This window comes from Hippopotamus amphibius, chromosome 2, assembly GCF_030028045.1.
Source record: "Hippopotamus amphibius kiboko isolate mHipAmp2 chromosome 2, mHipAmp2.hap2, whole genome shotgun sequence".
NCBI classification, from domain to species: domain Eukaryota; kingdom Metazoa; phylum Chordata; class Mammalia; order Artiodactyla; family Hippopotamidae; genus Hippopotamus; species Hippopotamus amphibius.
Window position 1 is genome coordinate 97,828,378 of NC_080187.1, and position 17,321 is coordinate 97,845,698.

Below are 17,321 nucleotides of genomic sequence, written 5' to 3' on the forward strand. Positions count from 1 at the left end.
GCCAGTTGAAAACTTTTTTTCTGTCTGTGATGACACCTGGTTTTAAAAAAATTGGCTGCAGGCTCAAGGCAGAAAGAAATGGGTAGAGAATTAAATAGTATCGTTTACTTGTATCTTGTTTTGTGCAAAAAATTATAAAGAACAGTTAGTTTTCTTCTTATTTCAAGAAAGAGAATGTAGCAAAAAAAAAAAACATGATGAAAGGCATGAACAATAATAACAACAACTACAACAAAAATTGTAGCTAACATCCACTGAGTACCTACTATGTGCTAGGCAACGTGTGGAGTCCTTTGCCTGTGTAATTAATACTAGATACACAACATCTGTATGAAGTGGTGTTACTTTTATTCCCTCTTTACAGATGAGAAGACATAAACATAGAGATAAACATAAATGTTTAAGTAGTTTGCCCAAGTCACACATCCAGCCTGGGTTGGGGGTTCCCAAGCAGGCTGTCTCCAGAGGCTATACGACAATGCACTACACAATTCTGAGCCGTCTGGAGGTGTTCATTCTCTCTGGCATCATGAAAAAAATTGGGGTTAGATGGTTGCAGTAAGCACAGTGGTTCTTGATCAAACTGTTATTTGCTTCCACATGTGAGGGTGATGATGCCATTTTCTAGAACATTCTTACAGCTGCTCCACAAACATTACACGTTCCCAGGAAGCTTACGGTTTAGCTTCATGCTTCAGGGACATTGTATGTGATACCTGTCAGAAGCTGCTGCTCCTTTATGGTTAGATGAGGCCCAAGTTGGCCAGTGAATTTGGGAGTAGGAGGTGTTATAGTGAAAATGATGGAGACACAGCAGAGGGGAGGATTAATGTTCCTTTATTACAGACAGAGAAAGTACTGTGAATGTGAGAATCCAGGGTATAGGGTTACAAGGGCAGCCCTGACCAGTGTACAATTCTAGCCCAGGGAGACGGATGTATAGTTACTACTCCCACAGCTTCATCTTCCATTCAGACCTCATTAGTCATACAGCGGAGACACATCAAAGGATTGACTTAGTTGGAGTCTGTTTTTGAAAAATGGCACTGTTTTAAACAAGAAGACCAGGAGGACTTCAGTGGAAATAATGTGTCGGTATTTAATATCATATATAACTGTCTTTTATTTTCATTCATTCATTCATTCATTCATTCATTCTTAGCTTCATTGACAGACTTTATTGTGTACTGTATAGGCCCTGAGCTAGGTGCTGAGGTAGCAGCAGTGTCTCAAACAAGAGCTTTGTCTATAAAAAGCAATATAGTATAAATGGATGACAGGCATGTAAACATTTCAGTTCTCTGAAAGTGCTGAGGCAAATGTTTTATGAAAGACTGTGAGGGAATGAAAAGAAGAATTGGTCAGATTTGCCTAGCTGGCAATGGGGGAGGGGGAGTCATAGAGAAGATGAACTTTGAATCAAGACCTTGAAGACAGAAGGTGCTTCTAGGTAGACAAGTTAGGGTAATGTTGTGCCAAGCAGAGAGAAAAGCATGAACAAGAAAAGGGTTAAAATTTTTTTTCAGCAATCTTATTGGTATTTATTCTAAGGTGTGCATTATTTTCACATCAGAATATCTCTGAAATATTAACACCATGTACTAGTTTAATGCTCTTACTGGTGTGTAAAATAACGGTATGACATAATATATGACATCTAAGATTTGATGAAATAATGTATTAATCGGCTTTGACACCAAGTAGTATTTCTTGGGTGTGCTGTTCCAGCTACTAATATGTCTTTGTTTTAGACGTAGATATTAATACCATTTTATTGTGAAGGAAACGGGCATGAAATGAGTGAGTTCCTTAGATGAATATATGACACTGAATTTGACAGAATACCTGACATCTAATGCTGCTTTTAATAGCAGTGGCTGGTAGGAATGTAACCTGAGGATAGAATTCAAATGTCTTATACACTGGACTAGGATATGAACCATTACATAGCCTTTTTCCAAGGTAAAAAGGAGGTTTGAAAAGCAAATTGCATGTAGCTTGTTGGAATTTATAAAGATACTAAGTTTATGATCATTGCACAAAATTGTACCCACTACTCTTGGTGTCAGGATGAAGCCCTGAAGGTACAGTGTTATATGAATTATGAAAACAGAGAGACTATCTATAACTAATCTTTCAAGGCATAAGAAAATGCATCAGATACAAGCTGCAGGGAGAGGAGAAAGTTCTGGTTTGTGTATCTAAAAAAAAAATCAGAGAGAAATTTCTGTGGAAACTTTCTTGGATCTTGGAAAGTATCTAAGGAAGAAACTAAGCATCCAACACCTAAACTTAAGCACACAGGTGCCATGAAAATACACTCTTGTAGAATCCATTTCTGCTCTGTCAGTAAATCCCTATGTGATCTTGAGCAAGTCAATTACCACTTGGATTTTAGTTTCCCAGAGGGCTGGACTAGAGAAGGCTTCCTGCTAGCTAAAGATGCTGTGATTCTCCTGGCACTTTGGAGATGTGTTTTCATTGATGAGAGCATTGGTGATTACTCTAAGGTCTTGTTTATCCTTAGTTTTGTGGGCTCTTGGAAGAGAATGTTACAAAAGATGAAAAAGTCATTTTGGGCTATTAACTTAATTTTTGAAAAAGACAAAATAAAAAATTATACTCCCTAGGGCTAAGGAAAGTTACTGTGATGCTTTTCTACTACTTTGATCCCAAATATATCAATGAGAAAGATGGGGAATTTGGTGAAAAAATTTTAGATCCTAATTTGCCAAAAAAAACTGAGATCATATTTATTTTTATTTGTTTGAAATGGGAACCAAGACTTGACCAGATAGTTTGCAAAAAAATGTTTGAAAAAGTATATCCATGTAAAAAGAATGTCTAGAATGATTCAACCACTATTATTATTTTTTTATAAATGAGTCATGGCAGTGTTTACCTTTCTCCTCTTTGCTTTTCACTTTTCCGTAACAGCACAAATTCTTGAGGGTTTCTTTTTTTTTTCTTTCCTCTCTGGGTATGTACCAAATTTTACTACATTCGAAGATTGTTACTAATGCAATGAAAAATCTATGTCAAATTTGGTTAACATGCTACTTTTAGAATGAATGTGTTGTTTAGGGCTCTCTCATCTTGATTTTTAAAAAAAAATTGGGTGTATGTCCAATGAAAATGTATTAGGGTGAAGAGGAAAAATAAAGATTGGAGAGACGCAGCCAGACTATATCCTTTTAAAGAGGCTTTTTGGAAGGCCAGACTAGGAATGAAGTGAACCAGTTAAACAAGTTTTTTTCAGCAGTGTCAACTTTCCTTGCTGGGTGATTCAAGATATTAGCTATTCTAGAAAAAACATGGTTTGATATAAGTAATCCCATCTACTTAGTGCCTTAACCCTTTAGGTAAAGGGATGATAAAATATGGTTCTTAATATAACTGGACATTTCTATATAGAAGAAGGAAAATGTAAGCATATTTTGTATGAGTGGTGATTATAGGAGGGTTTCTATTGTAGCATTATGGATTTTTCATTGGAATTAGAGAAAGTTTTTTGGTATCACTAATATTGAAGGAAAAAAAAAAGATGATCCAAGGACTGTCTCTAAAGATGAGTCCTGATATAAGTGTGCACATATGTGTATTTACTGATTTCTGATGTAAGGGACATGAAAGCTAACCTGATTCATTTGTTTTTAGGGGCTCTTGGCTTTGGGCCTCAGTGCAAGTCCATTGGAAAAGGCAGCTGCAACAATCTAGTGGTCACCAGCAGTCCCATGATGGTTCAGCGACTGGGACCCATTTCACCACCAGCAAGCCAGGTCTCTACAGCATGCAACCAGATCAGTCCTAGCTTACAGAGGGCAATGAATGCAGCCAACCTGAATATACCTCCTTCAGATACCAGGTCTCAAGTTACTTTTTTTTTCCCCTTCTTATGGTATAATCACACCCATGAATGTTTTCCCTTTCCTTCCTGAACACATGCCCACACAACACAACACAACACAACACAACACAACACAACACAACACAACTCTCTCTCTCTCTCTTTCTCCCCTACCCCCGTGACCCCCCAGCAGCTCTTTTACTTTGAGCTTTGTAGGGGAATGTGTATAAAAACTGTGTGTGCTATAATATCATCTTAATTGGGAAGAATGGTTTAATACCTGCTGTCTTACAGTGTGAGTGAAATTAATGCCTACTTTGAGATTTGGGGGCCTCTGTGACCAAATGCCAGTGTGTTAATCTGTTGACTCCTGGTGAAGCAGGTCATATCATGGCCTAGAAAGATAAGATATTCCATGCACATCTATCTCAGCTGCTCGTTTTTCAGTGTGTATGTTGCAGCATCTTAAAACTGCTTTACAGTCTGTTTGTCTGTTCATCCACCTATTCACCCATTTAACCAACTATCTTAAATACCTACTGTCCTGCATATACAATAGTTGAAGTTTAGGGAGATAGTTGAAAAAGTAAAGATAGAAGTCATGAATTTCAAGACCTTATGATGTGTCCGGGAAGACATACTTTCGTATGTGAGTTACATAACATTTCACCACAGTGTCTGATTAGGTGCTGGAATAATAGGTCCAATAAATGCCATATATTTATCTCCATGGGAGATAATTGAATAGGGAAATTACCTCATCAGACAAATTTTTATATCTCTCAAGGCTGATATTACAGGGAACATAAAACCAAAATACTGTGCAGTGTATAAGGTCTATTTCTATGTTTGAAATGATTATTTCATCTTTTATAAATAGTCTTCTTCGAGAAATACAATCTAAAGTTTTTGCCTTAGTCCCAGATCTGTTGTAATTGTGATTTTTGCAAAGGAATTGGACCTCTGTTCTGTGGACCTCTGTTCCTCTTCTTGGGGGACTGGAATCCGCTAAGAAGCCTTGTAGTTCTGGGTTCTGTTTCTTCCTCTTTTTCCTCCCCTTCCTTCTTTTCCTCTTACTCCTCTTTCCCCCTCTTGTATCTTTGCACTGTCCTCCTAGCTGCTATTCGAGACTCTGAAATCACAGTTCCTGGATCATTTTTTATGCCAGTTTTTTCATGAGATGGAAACTTGTTTTTCACCTGAGATTTTTTTTTTTTTTTGTGATGGAAAGCTACTCCTGTCATTTTCCTATTGATGATTATGCCTTGAGGGACGCTTCAGACTTGCTGAGTATTGCATGTAAAATTAACTATACTCGTGGGGTAGGTGTCATTGGGAAGCCTTCAGCTTCCTGTCTGTGGTAAGTCCAGCCCATGCCTTGAAGGCAGAGAGTCATAATTAACGAAGAAACTGAAGGTAGGCAGGGCACAGGCTGCTTCAGCCATGCGTGTATCTAGTGCAGTCCCTTTCATGGGTCGGGCAGGGAAGGGTCATTATCTCAGTGTTTTCTGACATATTTGATGCCTTAGCATAAATTTTTATCCTTAAAAGACAACATCTTAGAGGTGCACTGACATATGTTTTGACTATGTATTCTGTGTGTCCTATGGAAATAATTTTTTGCAGGATGAACAAAGAAACAGGAGTTGGGAAGTAGCTTGGTGAAATATTGAATTTACTTTTAGCAATTTGGAAAGGTAACATTTATTTGTAATACTTAAATTGGTTTGTGTGTTCCATAAGAGGAGACATAGGACAGGAGGCAACAGTTCAACTTGAAGGCATTTTGCTATCTAAAGAGAAGATGGAGAGAGAATCAGCTTTGTGTTTTATTTATTGGGGGCATGTCCAGGGGGAGGGGAAGAACTGGGTGGGAGGCTGGGTGGGGGTGTGAACTGTTCATTCTGAGTGATGGCCACCCTGTAAAAAGCTGTAAAATTTATTGTTTTTTCCTGATTATCTATGTAATCCTTACTCATTGTAGAAAATGCAGAAAATATGGACAAGCGCAAGACAGTATGTGATAGTCATCCTGAATCCTACCACTCACAGTCAGCCATGGGTGGAATTTTGATATGTATCCTTCTAGCTCTAGGCAAACATATACAATAAGCATAAGTTTCCCTTTCCACCAAATTGATCTATAATGATCTACATAGTATTATATTTACTTTTTTCAGTTAATATACTTTCCTTTGTAATAATCTTTTGTGGTAAAAAAATCTTTAGCATCATATAATTACTTCTTCCTGCCCAAGATTCCATTTTGTTAAAATGTATATAAATAAAACTGTAATTTTTATCAGTCTTTTAATACTGGGCACTTGTTTCCCTTTACTTCAATATTATAAGTAATACTTTATTGGATCAATTCTGTAACTCTTTTGTTGCACATCTCTTTTTCATGACATATACATATGCATATATATGTATACATATATATAGTCATCCTCTTGAGCATCATTTTGAGGAATTCCTTGCTGTATATAAGTTAATATTTCTTTTGAGCGTGGCACTGAACCAGGCAATTCAATTTGGTCATCACACCTCTTATGGCCCCTTGAGAGTTACTGAGCTCTTGCTTCACCAGCCACCCTAACCTATTTCACTGATGGTTTCTGAGTTTTTCATATTGCTTTTATTTTGTTTGAGTTATATTTCTTTCACATATAGCTTCAGATTAACCAGTCACTAGAAATAAAAGGCTTAGGATTAGATGAACATACGGAAATGGAGATTTTTCTCAGTATGGTGATAGAACCACAGCTCTTTGTTACTTTCTTTCCCATAGGCCTGGTGTGGGTAGCAGCAGGCATTATAGGCAAGAATTGTTTGGAATCTTTCCTAATCATTCAACATTTTGTTTCAGAAATAGAACAGAAAATGTGGGTTCCAGTTGTAGCTTGTGTGACTTTAAGCATCTTACACCAGGTCTTTCAGTCAAGCAGAGCATTATGGATTACATGTGGGGTATGATGTGGGGAAAACAATGGAGGACGTATGTGATCCAACTAGGTGACTGCCTATCAAATGCTGCTTTATTTGTACTTCTTTAAGGACTTTTGGTCCTTTTTTGGTGTCACTGGGAGGAATTTCACAGGAACTTGGTTTTATTCCTTGTAAAACAGGTTATTTAAACAATCCAATTTACTTACTTCACAGGTTGTATTAAATGAAATAATATATAGGGAAAATACTTCATAAGTTAAAAATGACAGTTATCATTGATTACTCACCTTAATCAACATATTTTTGGAAAACTTTATCTAACATTCTGATGGATACTGGTGGAGATAAATATGATCCCTTTTATTGGAAGACCTTAAATTTTATTGAGGAAGATAACACCCACAGATGCCTAAAGTTAGCTATGTTTAAGGCTCAGTACAGACAGTATATAATTTTTCTGGAAAGAGGATTTTTACTGAGAGCTACTATCTTTGGGGCAGGTTTCATGGATTAGAACTTTGAAATGTTAAAAGATCTGGGTAATTGCTCAGAAGGGAGATGGGCTGCTAGGCAAAGGCCATTTGTTGGAAGTTTTGTTCTTATTAGGTGTTCAAGAAAGAAGAGGGAATTCTGCTTTCATAGTATTGCCTTAGTGAATAGAACATAGAATTTGCTTTCTGAAAAATGTATGTTAGCTGTCTTAGAAAACTGAAATGTCCAAGAAGTTAAGGAATGTGCCTGCATGGGGTTATGCTCAAATTTAAATTGAGCCATACTTAGGTATATTTTGGGAAAATAAGAAACACCTGTTGACAATGGAACAAATGAACATGTCTCACTATAGGCAGCCCTCAAACCAAATAATATAATTTCAAATGTGAAGTATATACAGGTGGGTAAAATACTTTCTGCCTGCTATTCACTGCTTAAAAATCTGAAATGCTCCACTATGACACTGACCAGGCAAATGCACCATTTGAGAATGTATAAACCATCTCAACCTCAGGGTGTAAAGCAAAGTCAGTTGTCTTTGCCTCATATATGACACGACTACTGATTTGACTTGGGTCAGAAAGCAGTTCCTGAATCTCCCTGGCGAAGGGACCAAAAGGCCCTTGACATCCTGTCACCAGGAGCCTTCAGCCGAGCTCTGCAGGGAGAGCTACAAGCTGCGGGTGTGCTGGGATAATAATCAAAAGTGTCCATGGGGAATTAAAAAACAGATGGTTCAGAAACCACTTTGGGGTTTGCAAAAGGACTTCAGCCCAAATATAAGAATTTGGACAGAGGAAAAAACGTCTGTGTCAAGGGCAACTGGATGTAAATTCCTGCTGTGTTTGTCATTGGTAAACATTACTTCACTTGATGGAAACACCACATCCACAGCGGTGTTATCCATCACCTTACACTGTGCATTTCCGAGCGGAGATGTTTTCTTGCTAATTTCTCATGCTTGTAGGAAACATTGTTGTTCCTGGCTTCCATTTTGTGAAAAGAAGTAAGAGGAACAGATGGGATGAGAATGCTTCTATTTTCCCCTCAGTTCTTTTGCAACAGGTTGCTGTATAACAGCTGGGAGTAGTAAATGGGTTCATTCTGGGAAGATAGACATTCTATATGATATTTTATTTTAATTTTTTTGTCAGAAAAAAGATCTCTGTAGAAAGCCAGTGCAAGTACACATAAAAAAGCCAGGGTTTTCTGATATACACTATTCTGACTTGGGAATATGGTGAATTATGTCTAATCTCTTTGTGACAAATTTTCTATCCAAAGGGCATAGCTTTTCTGTTCAATGATGTTTAAGGCAATGATGTCATAGTAAAGCAAAATGAATTTTAAAGTGGCCAGACTACATTACAAAGCATTTTGACATTCAGGTAAATGTTGTGACAAGTGAGGCATGTTTTGTAAAGGGTAAGGAGGACAGGAGAGGAATTGTTGCAAAAGAGAAGTACTTAAAGCAGATGCTTTGCCCTCAGTCCAAATCTGTTATGATTCGAGGACAACAGCTCATGGAAGATCCAAAACTAGCAGGTGTGATTAAAGCCTGCCTGGCCCAAATGCGTAATTCCAAATACGGCTTATTTCAGGCTGTTGCTCCCTTATATATTACAGCTGTATTATATATATATTTTTTATTTCTAGGGCAACTTGATGTTGTGACTGAGTACTTATAGTGTGAGTTGCTGTCTTTTATAGAAATATTTAAAATTCCTTAACGTCAGTGAAATAAATTTGTGAAATTATTATGTCCCCTGGATGACCCTTTGACTCTGAGGACTTCCTTTTTTTTTTTTCAAATTAAGGATAGGTTTATGTTTTACCTCACCAAATAGATTTCACTCCAGGTCTGGGACTCTCGTTAGACTTGTGTTCCCTGCAATGCCTATTTGTAGTGTGCTGCACACAATAGGTGCTTAATAAATACTTGTTTATTTAGTTTGCCATGATAAGCTTCAATAATTATTCCTAGGTCTCTAACTTTTCCCTATATTAAAAAAGGTATTTAAAAATAAAGCAAGGACTATTTGTTATCATTAAAGTATTAAGATTATTTATAACAACAGATCTTTTGTTTTATTATTCCAGCGAGCATTAGCCTTTATTGTTCTTCTTGGTAAAATGTTATTTACCTGGAACTGAAAGCCTTGGGTTTTATCTTAGCCAAAGAATGTGTGTTTAGCCGAGAATGTAATTAGGGGAAATACTTAAGGGATTGTCGATGCAATGTTCTTTTAGCTCTTAGGCAATCCATATCCTGCTAAAATGTTTGTCCTTTTTCTCCCCCCCCTTCTGGCTGCTGTTCCAGGTCCCTTATTTCGTGTGAGTCTTTGGCGTCCTCAACCTTGAGTCTGACAGAAAGTCAGTCAGCCTTGAGCGTGAAACAAGAGTGGTCTCACGGCTACAGGGTTCTCCCTTCGCTCTCCTCCAACCACAGCTCTCAGAATGGCATTGATCTAGGGGACCTCCTTAGCCTTCCACCTGGGACAGCCATGTCCAGCAACAGTGTCTCTAACTCATTGCCATCATACCTTTTCGGGATGGAAAATAGCCACTCTCCTTACCCTAATCCCCGGCACTCTTCGGCCAGGTCCCACTCGGCCCGCTCCAAGAAGAGAGCATTGTCCTTGTCCCCGTTGTCGGATGGCATTGGGATAGACTTCAATACCATCATCCGCACTTCGCCCACGTCCTTGGTCGCCTACATCAACGGGTCGAGGGCTTCTCCCGCCAACATGTCCCCACAGCCTGAGGTCTATGGGCATTTCCTGGGGGTGCGGGGCAGCTGTATTCCTCAGCCATGCTCCATGCCAAGCAGTCAGAAGGGTATGCGGGTGGCTAGCGGCGGCCTGGCTCTCCCCGCCTACGACGAGGATGGCGCGCTGGAGTATGAGCGCATGCAGCAGCTGGAGCACAGCGGCCTCCAGCCCGGCCTGGTCAGCAACATGGTGGTACAGCACGGCCTGCCAGACTCCGACGGCCAGCCGGCCGGCCTGCTGAAGACGGAGCGCCTGGATGATTTCCCAGGCGGCGCTCTGGAGTTGCCCCCGGCACCCCCTCTGCCGCCTCTGCCTCCGCCACCCCAAGGCCCCCCGCCCCCCTACCACGCCCACCCGCACCTGCATCACCCAGAACTTGTCCAACACGCCCAACCACTGGCCCTACCTCAGGCCGCCCTGGAGGAGGATGGGGAGATGGATGACGTTGGGGGCAAGCACTGCTGTCGCTGGATCGACTGCAGCGCCTTGTATGACCAGCAGGAGGAACTTGTGCGGCACATCGAGAAGGTTCACATAGACCAGCGCAAAGGGGAAGACTTCACTTGTTTCTGGGCCGGTTGTCCTCGAAGGTACAAGCCATTCAATGCCCGCTATAAACTGCTGATCCACATGAGAGTCCACTCGGGGGAGAAGCCCAACAAGTGTTCGGTGAGTGTCCTAAAGCCCACGGGAGTTCATTGAAGGTGTATGTGGTTTTCCAAATGCAGCCACAAGTCAGGTGGCATTTTCTTCTTTTATGGAATTTGGATGCTGGGGGTCTAGGTATCCATGAGATTTGACTCCTCTTCAGCCTGAGGAAGGGGAAGCTTTCTTTAATTATTAGTGGCTGGGATATATCTCCACTTCTAGATTCTCTTGCGCAGGTGTACATGATCAGAGGAGTTTCATCTGCCACACTGTCCAAAATCTTGGAAAATTGATTCCCACCAGGCACCAACTTGAAGTTGCTGAAATGTGCAGGGCAGCGGAACACACACTGCACCACCAGCAAGCTTTAGCTCTTTTCCAAAGTAAATATTCAGTGATTTTCCCTTCACTCCAATAACTGGGTGAGTATTAGGATTAGAGGGGTGCTTCTGATATTTGGAAAGGAACTCACACTTAGCAACTTGGCTAGTAAAAATGTTGCTGCATACACCCACATGTGTGCACACTGCACACTCCAAGGTTGTAAGACTAGTTAATGATTTATATCCAGCATAAAAACACTCAGGGTTACCACAGGAGCAGAATCTTACTGGATCTCACTGAACTTTAAGGAGAGGGAATTTGGTGGAACATGTATAAGGAGAAAGAACCCAGAGGGGACTGTGCCTCTGATGTTGAAGGAAGTGGGCATGGTGTCTCTTTCTCCCCACCTCCCCTTTTCACAACATCAATCCTGGAACTATCTCTGTTTCTTGGCAAAATTTACTATTTTTGAATAATATTACTCAAATGGTTGCACAACCATTTCACACCTAACAGAAACCCTCAGGGTTTACAAGCAAGACATCACTCTTGGGATCCCAGGGTGGCTTTGCACAATCTCAGATAGCTCGCTTAACTCTTGGAGAAAGAAGAACATGTGTTTTGTGTTAGTTTAGATGGACAGGAATATTTCTTTTAGAGTTAAGAATCTGAGAATTTTAGGTATTCCCTGGATATTGAATTTGCTACAGGTCACTAAATGTGTGAAATATATATATCGTTTTGAAAAGGAACTTATTTAGATTGTGGTCCCCCAGCCAGAGTCCCTTCTTTCTGTAATATGTCTTCATAATAAAGAATCTGGGCCATGCTTACCATTTTATGCTTGATTATAGATTGGCCCAGCTGTCAGATTCATGTAAAAGCAAACCAAACAGGTGATAGTTGTAAGGCAGGTATTAGAAGCACTTTTTCACCAGCCAGTAGGTATTTTTGAAAGAGCTTTAGGAATTTCTGGAGGAATGAAATTGCATTGCTTGTCGTTGCGTTATGCCCCATGATATGATTTTTCTTAAGGAGAACTTGAAGCTGATACATTGTGAGACTGCCAGGTTATATGACTGAAAAGAATAATTACATTCCAGCCAACAAAACGTTACTCTGTCAGTAGGGTTCTGCGTTAAAAATGCCAGAAAGAGACAAGCATGTGAAGGCAATTCCATTTACTCTGTTTGGAACACACCGGCCTATTGCAGGCAAGAAAGACATTCAGTCTCGAAGGAAAACAGTCCAACCTTTTAGTTCTGACTAATCCTGACTGAAAATAGTTTGCTGGATTTGGCTTTACTGAAATAAACATAAAGGCTTGAATTATCCAAAAAAAATTTTTTTTGCATTGCAAAATTAATTTTTGTGCAATAAGATTTCCCTATTTTCCCACTGTCCCCAGATTTTGAAAAGGCATATAACATTATAAAGTTGACTTTTGCTAAAGTGCATGATGACTATTAAAAATAGAAATACTTCAGTGAAAGAGTAGGCTGAGAGGTGGATGTTTGCAGGCGTCTGCATAGCTTTTCATGATATTATTCAAGATGGGTATGGAAGGTGATTTCTCTCGCTCCCCTAGTCTGCCTACTCCCCATTTCTAGATGGAATCTTTGCAGAATTTAGAGTGCTAGACTTCATAACATATCAAATCTAGACCCATAAAGCATTAAATTACATGTTATAGTGCAAAAGTATTATACAAAACAGGGCTTCTTAGGGGCTGACAAATGCTGCAATTCTCATCTTGGGACTATATATTTTTAGCAGGGAGACATCCATTTTCATATAAAACGTGCATATCATGAGCATTGTGTCTTGTGAAAACTGTTATGTTGCTACATGTCATCTGCTTGATTTGTAGGGTTGTAGCTTACCGGTAGCAAATAACTCTGCTCTGAAAGTTGAGCAGTCCTCTCAAGTTGTGGCCTATGGAGACAAGACGTTGTGCTTAATGTGGATGCACAAATGAAAAAGATGCATTTTTCTGCCTTTTGCAAAACCAGTCTTTACACTCTTGGAATCCAGACACAAAGAACTATTAACACTGAACGGTTTCATCTCTCACTTTTTTAGTAACTGATGAGAGTTGATTCAAAGCTCAAGATCCTTGCCAAGTAAAATGACCACATTCTTCTTTTGGAGACATGAAGTGATCTTTGGGTTTTTGTGGCTGTGTCACATGCTGCAAAGGCTAGGAGCAGTTTAAATTATAAGACCCAGTCCACTTTTGTTTTACGTATGTTTAACTGCTATTAATTTTCTGAGGACCATAGTTAGAGTTAGTCATCATTTTCACTAACTTAGCTTATTGACCCAAGAAAGATGTGATGACCCAATTGTATTTAGTGACCATGACTACAGGCAGCACAATGAGCTTCTGGAAGTCATGGTAAAAGGAGGGCATGTGAAAGGGCTATTCAGTGACAGCCTGCTTACAGTAAGAGGCTACCACTGGTGTCCTCCCTTGATGCCAAATTCCATCTTATGCATGGGAGAACACATTCTCAGAGTCTCTGACTGTAACTCCTCAGCCTTACCCAAACTCTGGGATTCAGATCACTCAGGACTTTAGGTGGCAGAACTGGGGGAGGATTGTTAATTTATTATTTGGTTAACTTACTGGAAGAAGAGAATAGTTTCTTTTCCCTTTCCCACCCAAACAACTCCACCCTTCTGTAGATCTCATTCTTACTGCTTCTGTGGAAAGCCAAACCAGCTGTTCTCTTTCTGGTCTTGGCCTTGATTACAAAGATATTCTCAGCCAATGGCAAAGGTCTTGAGAAGTAAAGGCTTCGGCAGACAGACACACAGACCTCAGTTAAATCAGAAACTGGGATATGGCAATTTTATATTAAAAATGCCTGAGTCCATTCACTTCTGTCTACTAATAAAGCAATTGGTAGGTGCCAGATCATTCTATTTAGACCTTCCCGTGCTTAGACCAGCCTCAGCATTGATGAATCTCAGAATTATCGGAACTTTTTTAGCATTCCCAGGTGTAACTTTGCTGAATTCTCTTACGTTTTTCTGAGATGATAAGGTTTCAAATTCTCAAGTCAAAACAAGTAATAGAGCCTTATAATTAGTTTCTTTCCCGAGTCCCTGTTGCATATTCCTAAAAGGACAACATAAAGTTTAACCCTAAACTATAGATGTATACTAACCGTCCCTAACAGTAACCATAGTAAGAGTTCCAACTAAGTGCACACTGAGAATGTTTTTACTGTAGTAGGTCCTTTTGCCATGAAGTTGAAGAGTGTGCGACACCTAGGTAGCATCCCCAGGAAGGTGTGCTCTGAATGAGATCAGACACACTCTGGCTGCCAGCGCTTCTCATGAGAAACCTATCTGATGAGAGCGGAGTGAGCGCAGGGACAGAGTTCCACAGCCAGAATCAGAAACATGACCCTGGCCTTTGTGCACAACAGAAAGCAGTTGTGCTGGGAGGTTAGGTAGTGTTAATAAGGGAATTAGGGGGAATGTGGGTCGCCACTTAAATTTTGCTTATTTTTCCTGGATAAATTTTATCCAATAGCAAAAAGGAATTTTTGTAAAACTTTTACCCACCCACAGATTTTCACGAAAATGTCACTGACCAAAGACAGCTTTGAATCTTGTATAAATTGACTCATTTCTCCACAGGCATTTTGCCTGGCAAAGTCCAGAGTATTTGCTTTGGCTTGACTATTGGGCCGTTTGCTTTTTAAGTAACATTGGATTATGGAATACAAGAAAATAAACACAGAGCTGAGGCTGTGTCCCCATTCCTCTTTTATGGTCTGACTTCTGGGTGCATGGGCCAGCTTTAGCCATGTAAGACATTTCTTGAGGAAAAGTAAATTCATTGTAAAATGTGGAAGAAGGCTTTTTTCCCCACATCCTTTATTTTATTATTTTGATCAGACTTGGCATTAATGTGGTGAACACAATTATCTGACGAGAAGGGACCTCAGGAAAGTATCATCTAAGCATAATTATTAGTTATCACTCTACAGTCTTCGTATTGACAACAATTAATAAATTCTCATAATGCCAAGTATTGGAGGGTATGGAGAAGGGAATGCTTTAACACTGCTAGTGAGAGTAAATTAGTGTAACCACTTTGGAAAAAATTTGAGAATATCTAGCAAACATGAGAATGAGCATATCCAACAAAACCATGTCTAAGTGTCTACCCTAGAGCAACTCTTGGCAGCAGGAATACATGCCTCTTTTTTAAAAAAGCATAAATAATCTATCTGTCCATAGATAAGGTAAATCAACAAACTGTGGCTTATTCCTAATGAAATAAAGGAATTTTAAATTAATAAACTATGAATAACTTGATATATCTGTAGGTTGATAGATAACAACATGAATAAGTAGACAATAATGTTGAATGAAACAATTACATGCAAAAGGGTATATACAGTGTAATACAATTTATGTATATTTAAACACATGCTAAGCAGTATTATACAGTTGTTGTAGATACATAATTACTTGGTTAAACAGTAAAATCATGTAGGCAGGATAACCTTAGGATAGTGGATACTTCTAGAGAGAAAAGAAATAGGAAGATATAGGATGTGAAGATTTTGCTTTATCTTTTATGCAAAGAGTACATATGCAAATATGGCAAAATATTAACATTTTTTAGCTTGGTGCTGGTAATACCGGTGTCATAGGTATCTTACAATATTTTCTGTGCTGTGCTGCCTGTTTGAAATATTTTATAACTATAAATATGTATTTTTATCTAAAGATAAAAGAAAATCAGTGAGTATAACACTGTAACTCCCTTCCACACATACCAGTTTTTCAGGTGAGGAGAAAAAAGCCTAGGCAAATTAAGTGATTTTTGTAAGACTAGAAAGTTGTTTGCCATTGCCTACTTACTCCAAGGAGGTGGATTTCCACCTTGGCTGATATTGGAAATGCCTGAAAAGATTTATCAAATACACATACCTGGGTCCTACCCCCAGAGTCTGTGATGTAATTGGTGGGGATGTAGCTTTCCAGGTGATTCTACAGTGCAGAAGGGTGAGAACTAGTGCTCTAAAAGCTTCCACGTTCTGACACTGAACTCTAGATAGATGAAAGCCTACCCTGTCATTTCAGTTAAGGTATAGGGAGGCACTGTTTAGTAGTGAGTACATTTTCATTATCATCAATGTCCTGACAATGTTTAGGGTAATTTCATGTTCCCTTGGAATAAAATTTAAGACAAGTGCTAAGAAGATAACAGAGGAGCTCTGGTAGTGGCAGAAAGCTTTCAACTGAGTGTCCATTTCACGTTCAGAATATTCTCTCTCTACAATTAATAATCAGTTAAAGGTTGGGATGAGACTGTGCTGAGTAATGAATGTCATTACCACCTCCTTTACCTCTTGAGTTAAAAGTGGAACTGACAAATCTGTCAATTTGTTCCCATTTTTAAAGGTAAGAAAGAGTGTTTCCCCTTCCAACTACAATGCAGCCTTTCTGCTTTTGATATAAAATGACCTTCAAAACATTTTTGCTACTATGGATGTTTCTGAAGAGTTGGTAAATTACCAAAATATTGAATTTTCCCTTTTATCAAATCTGCCTAATGTGATTAAATAAATAAAATTAACATTAATATCCTCTTTGTCTCTTGAGGCTGAAACACCACCAGTGAAACATCTGGTAAAGATCAGAGAGAGAGCGTAGTTTCCAAATCATATCCCACAAGACATCAGTCTGTCAAATATTTAATGCAAACTCAGTGATTTAAAAAGATACAACTAAATCACAAGATTTTTTTTCCCAACAATTTTACATAAGAAAGAGATACCACCATATTTATCTGTGTATATGCATATCTAACATGGTGTAGACATATATATGTCACCATAAATTACAAACCCGTTAGTTTAGGTAAAAACAAAACCACAGAAATTCTCATCAGATGGGGCATTGACCACAGTTTGTAAGGCGTCTGTCAGATTGGATTTTACATCCCAAAACACAGTTTAGAAACCTTCCATTTGGTAGTAGTTTAATTTTATTTCCCTTTAGAAGGCGTTTAATCCACTTTACCTGAGGAACTGGCCTTTCATGAACTTTGTCCTGAAAATAAATTCGTAGCAGATTTGGGCAAACGTTTCATAGCAAATCGTGGTTTATGTTTCTTTGCCCTGCACTTCTAGGATTAATGAAAAGCAATAGATAATGAGAAAAACTTTAAGAGGCTAAATATTTGAGGCTTTATCCTCATTAAACAAAATCATTAACTACATAATGGTTAATGTTCCTTTTAGTTCATATTTGTTTTGTGG

The 17,321-nt window shown here is 39.0% G+C and overlaps 1 protein-coding gene across 1 annotated transcript in view; it reads left to right on the forward strand.

Moving 5' to 3' along the window:
* Positions 1–17,321, forward strand: part of GLIS3 (GLIS family zinc finger 3) — a 467,139-nt gene that overhangs the window by 145,868 nt on the left and 303,950 nt on the right. The window contains exons 3-4 of the mRNA XM_057721332.1: positions 3,658–3,865; positions 9,609–10,728. Of these exons, the coding sequence (XP_057577315.1) occupies positions 3,658–3,865; positions 9,609–10,728 (1,328 nt within the window). The remainder of the gene's footprint in view (positions 1–3,657; positions 3,866–9,608; positions 10,729–17,321) is intronic.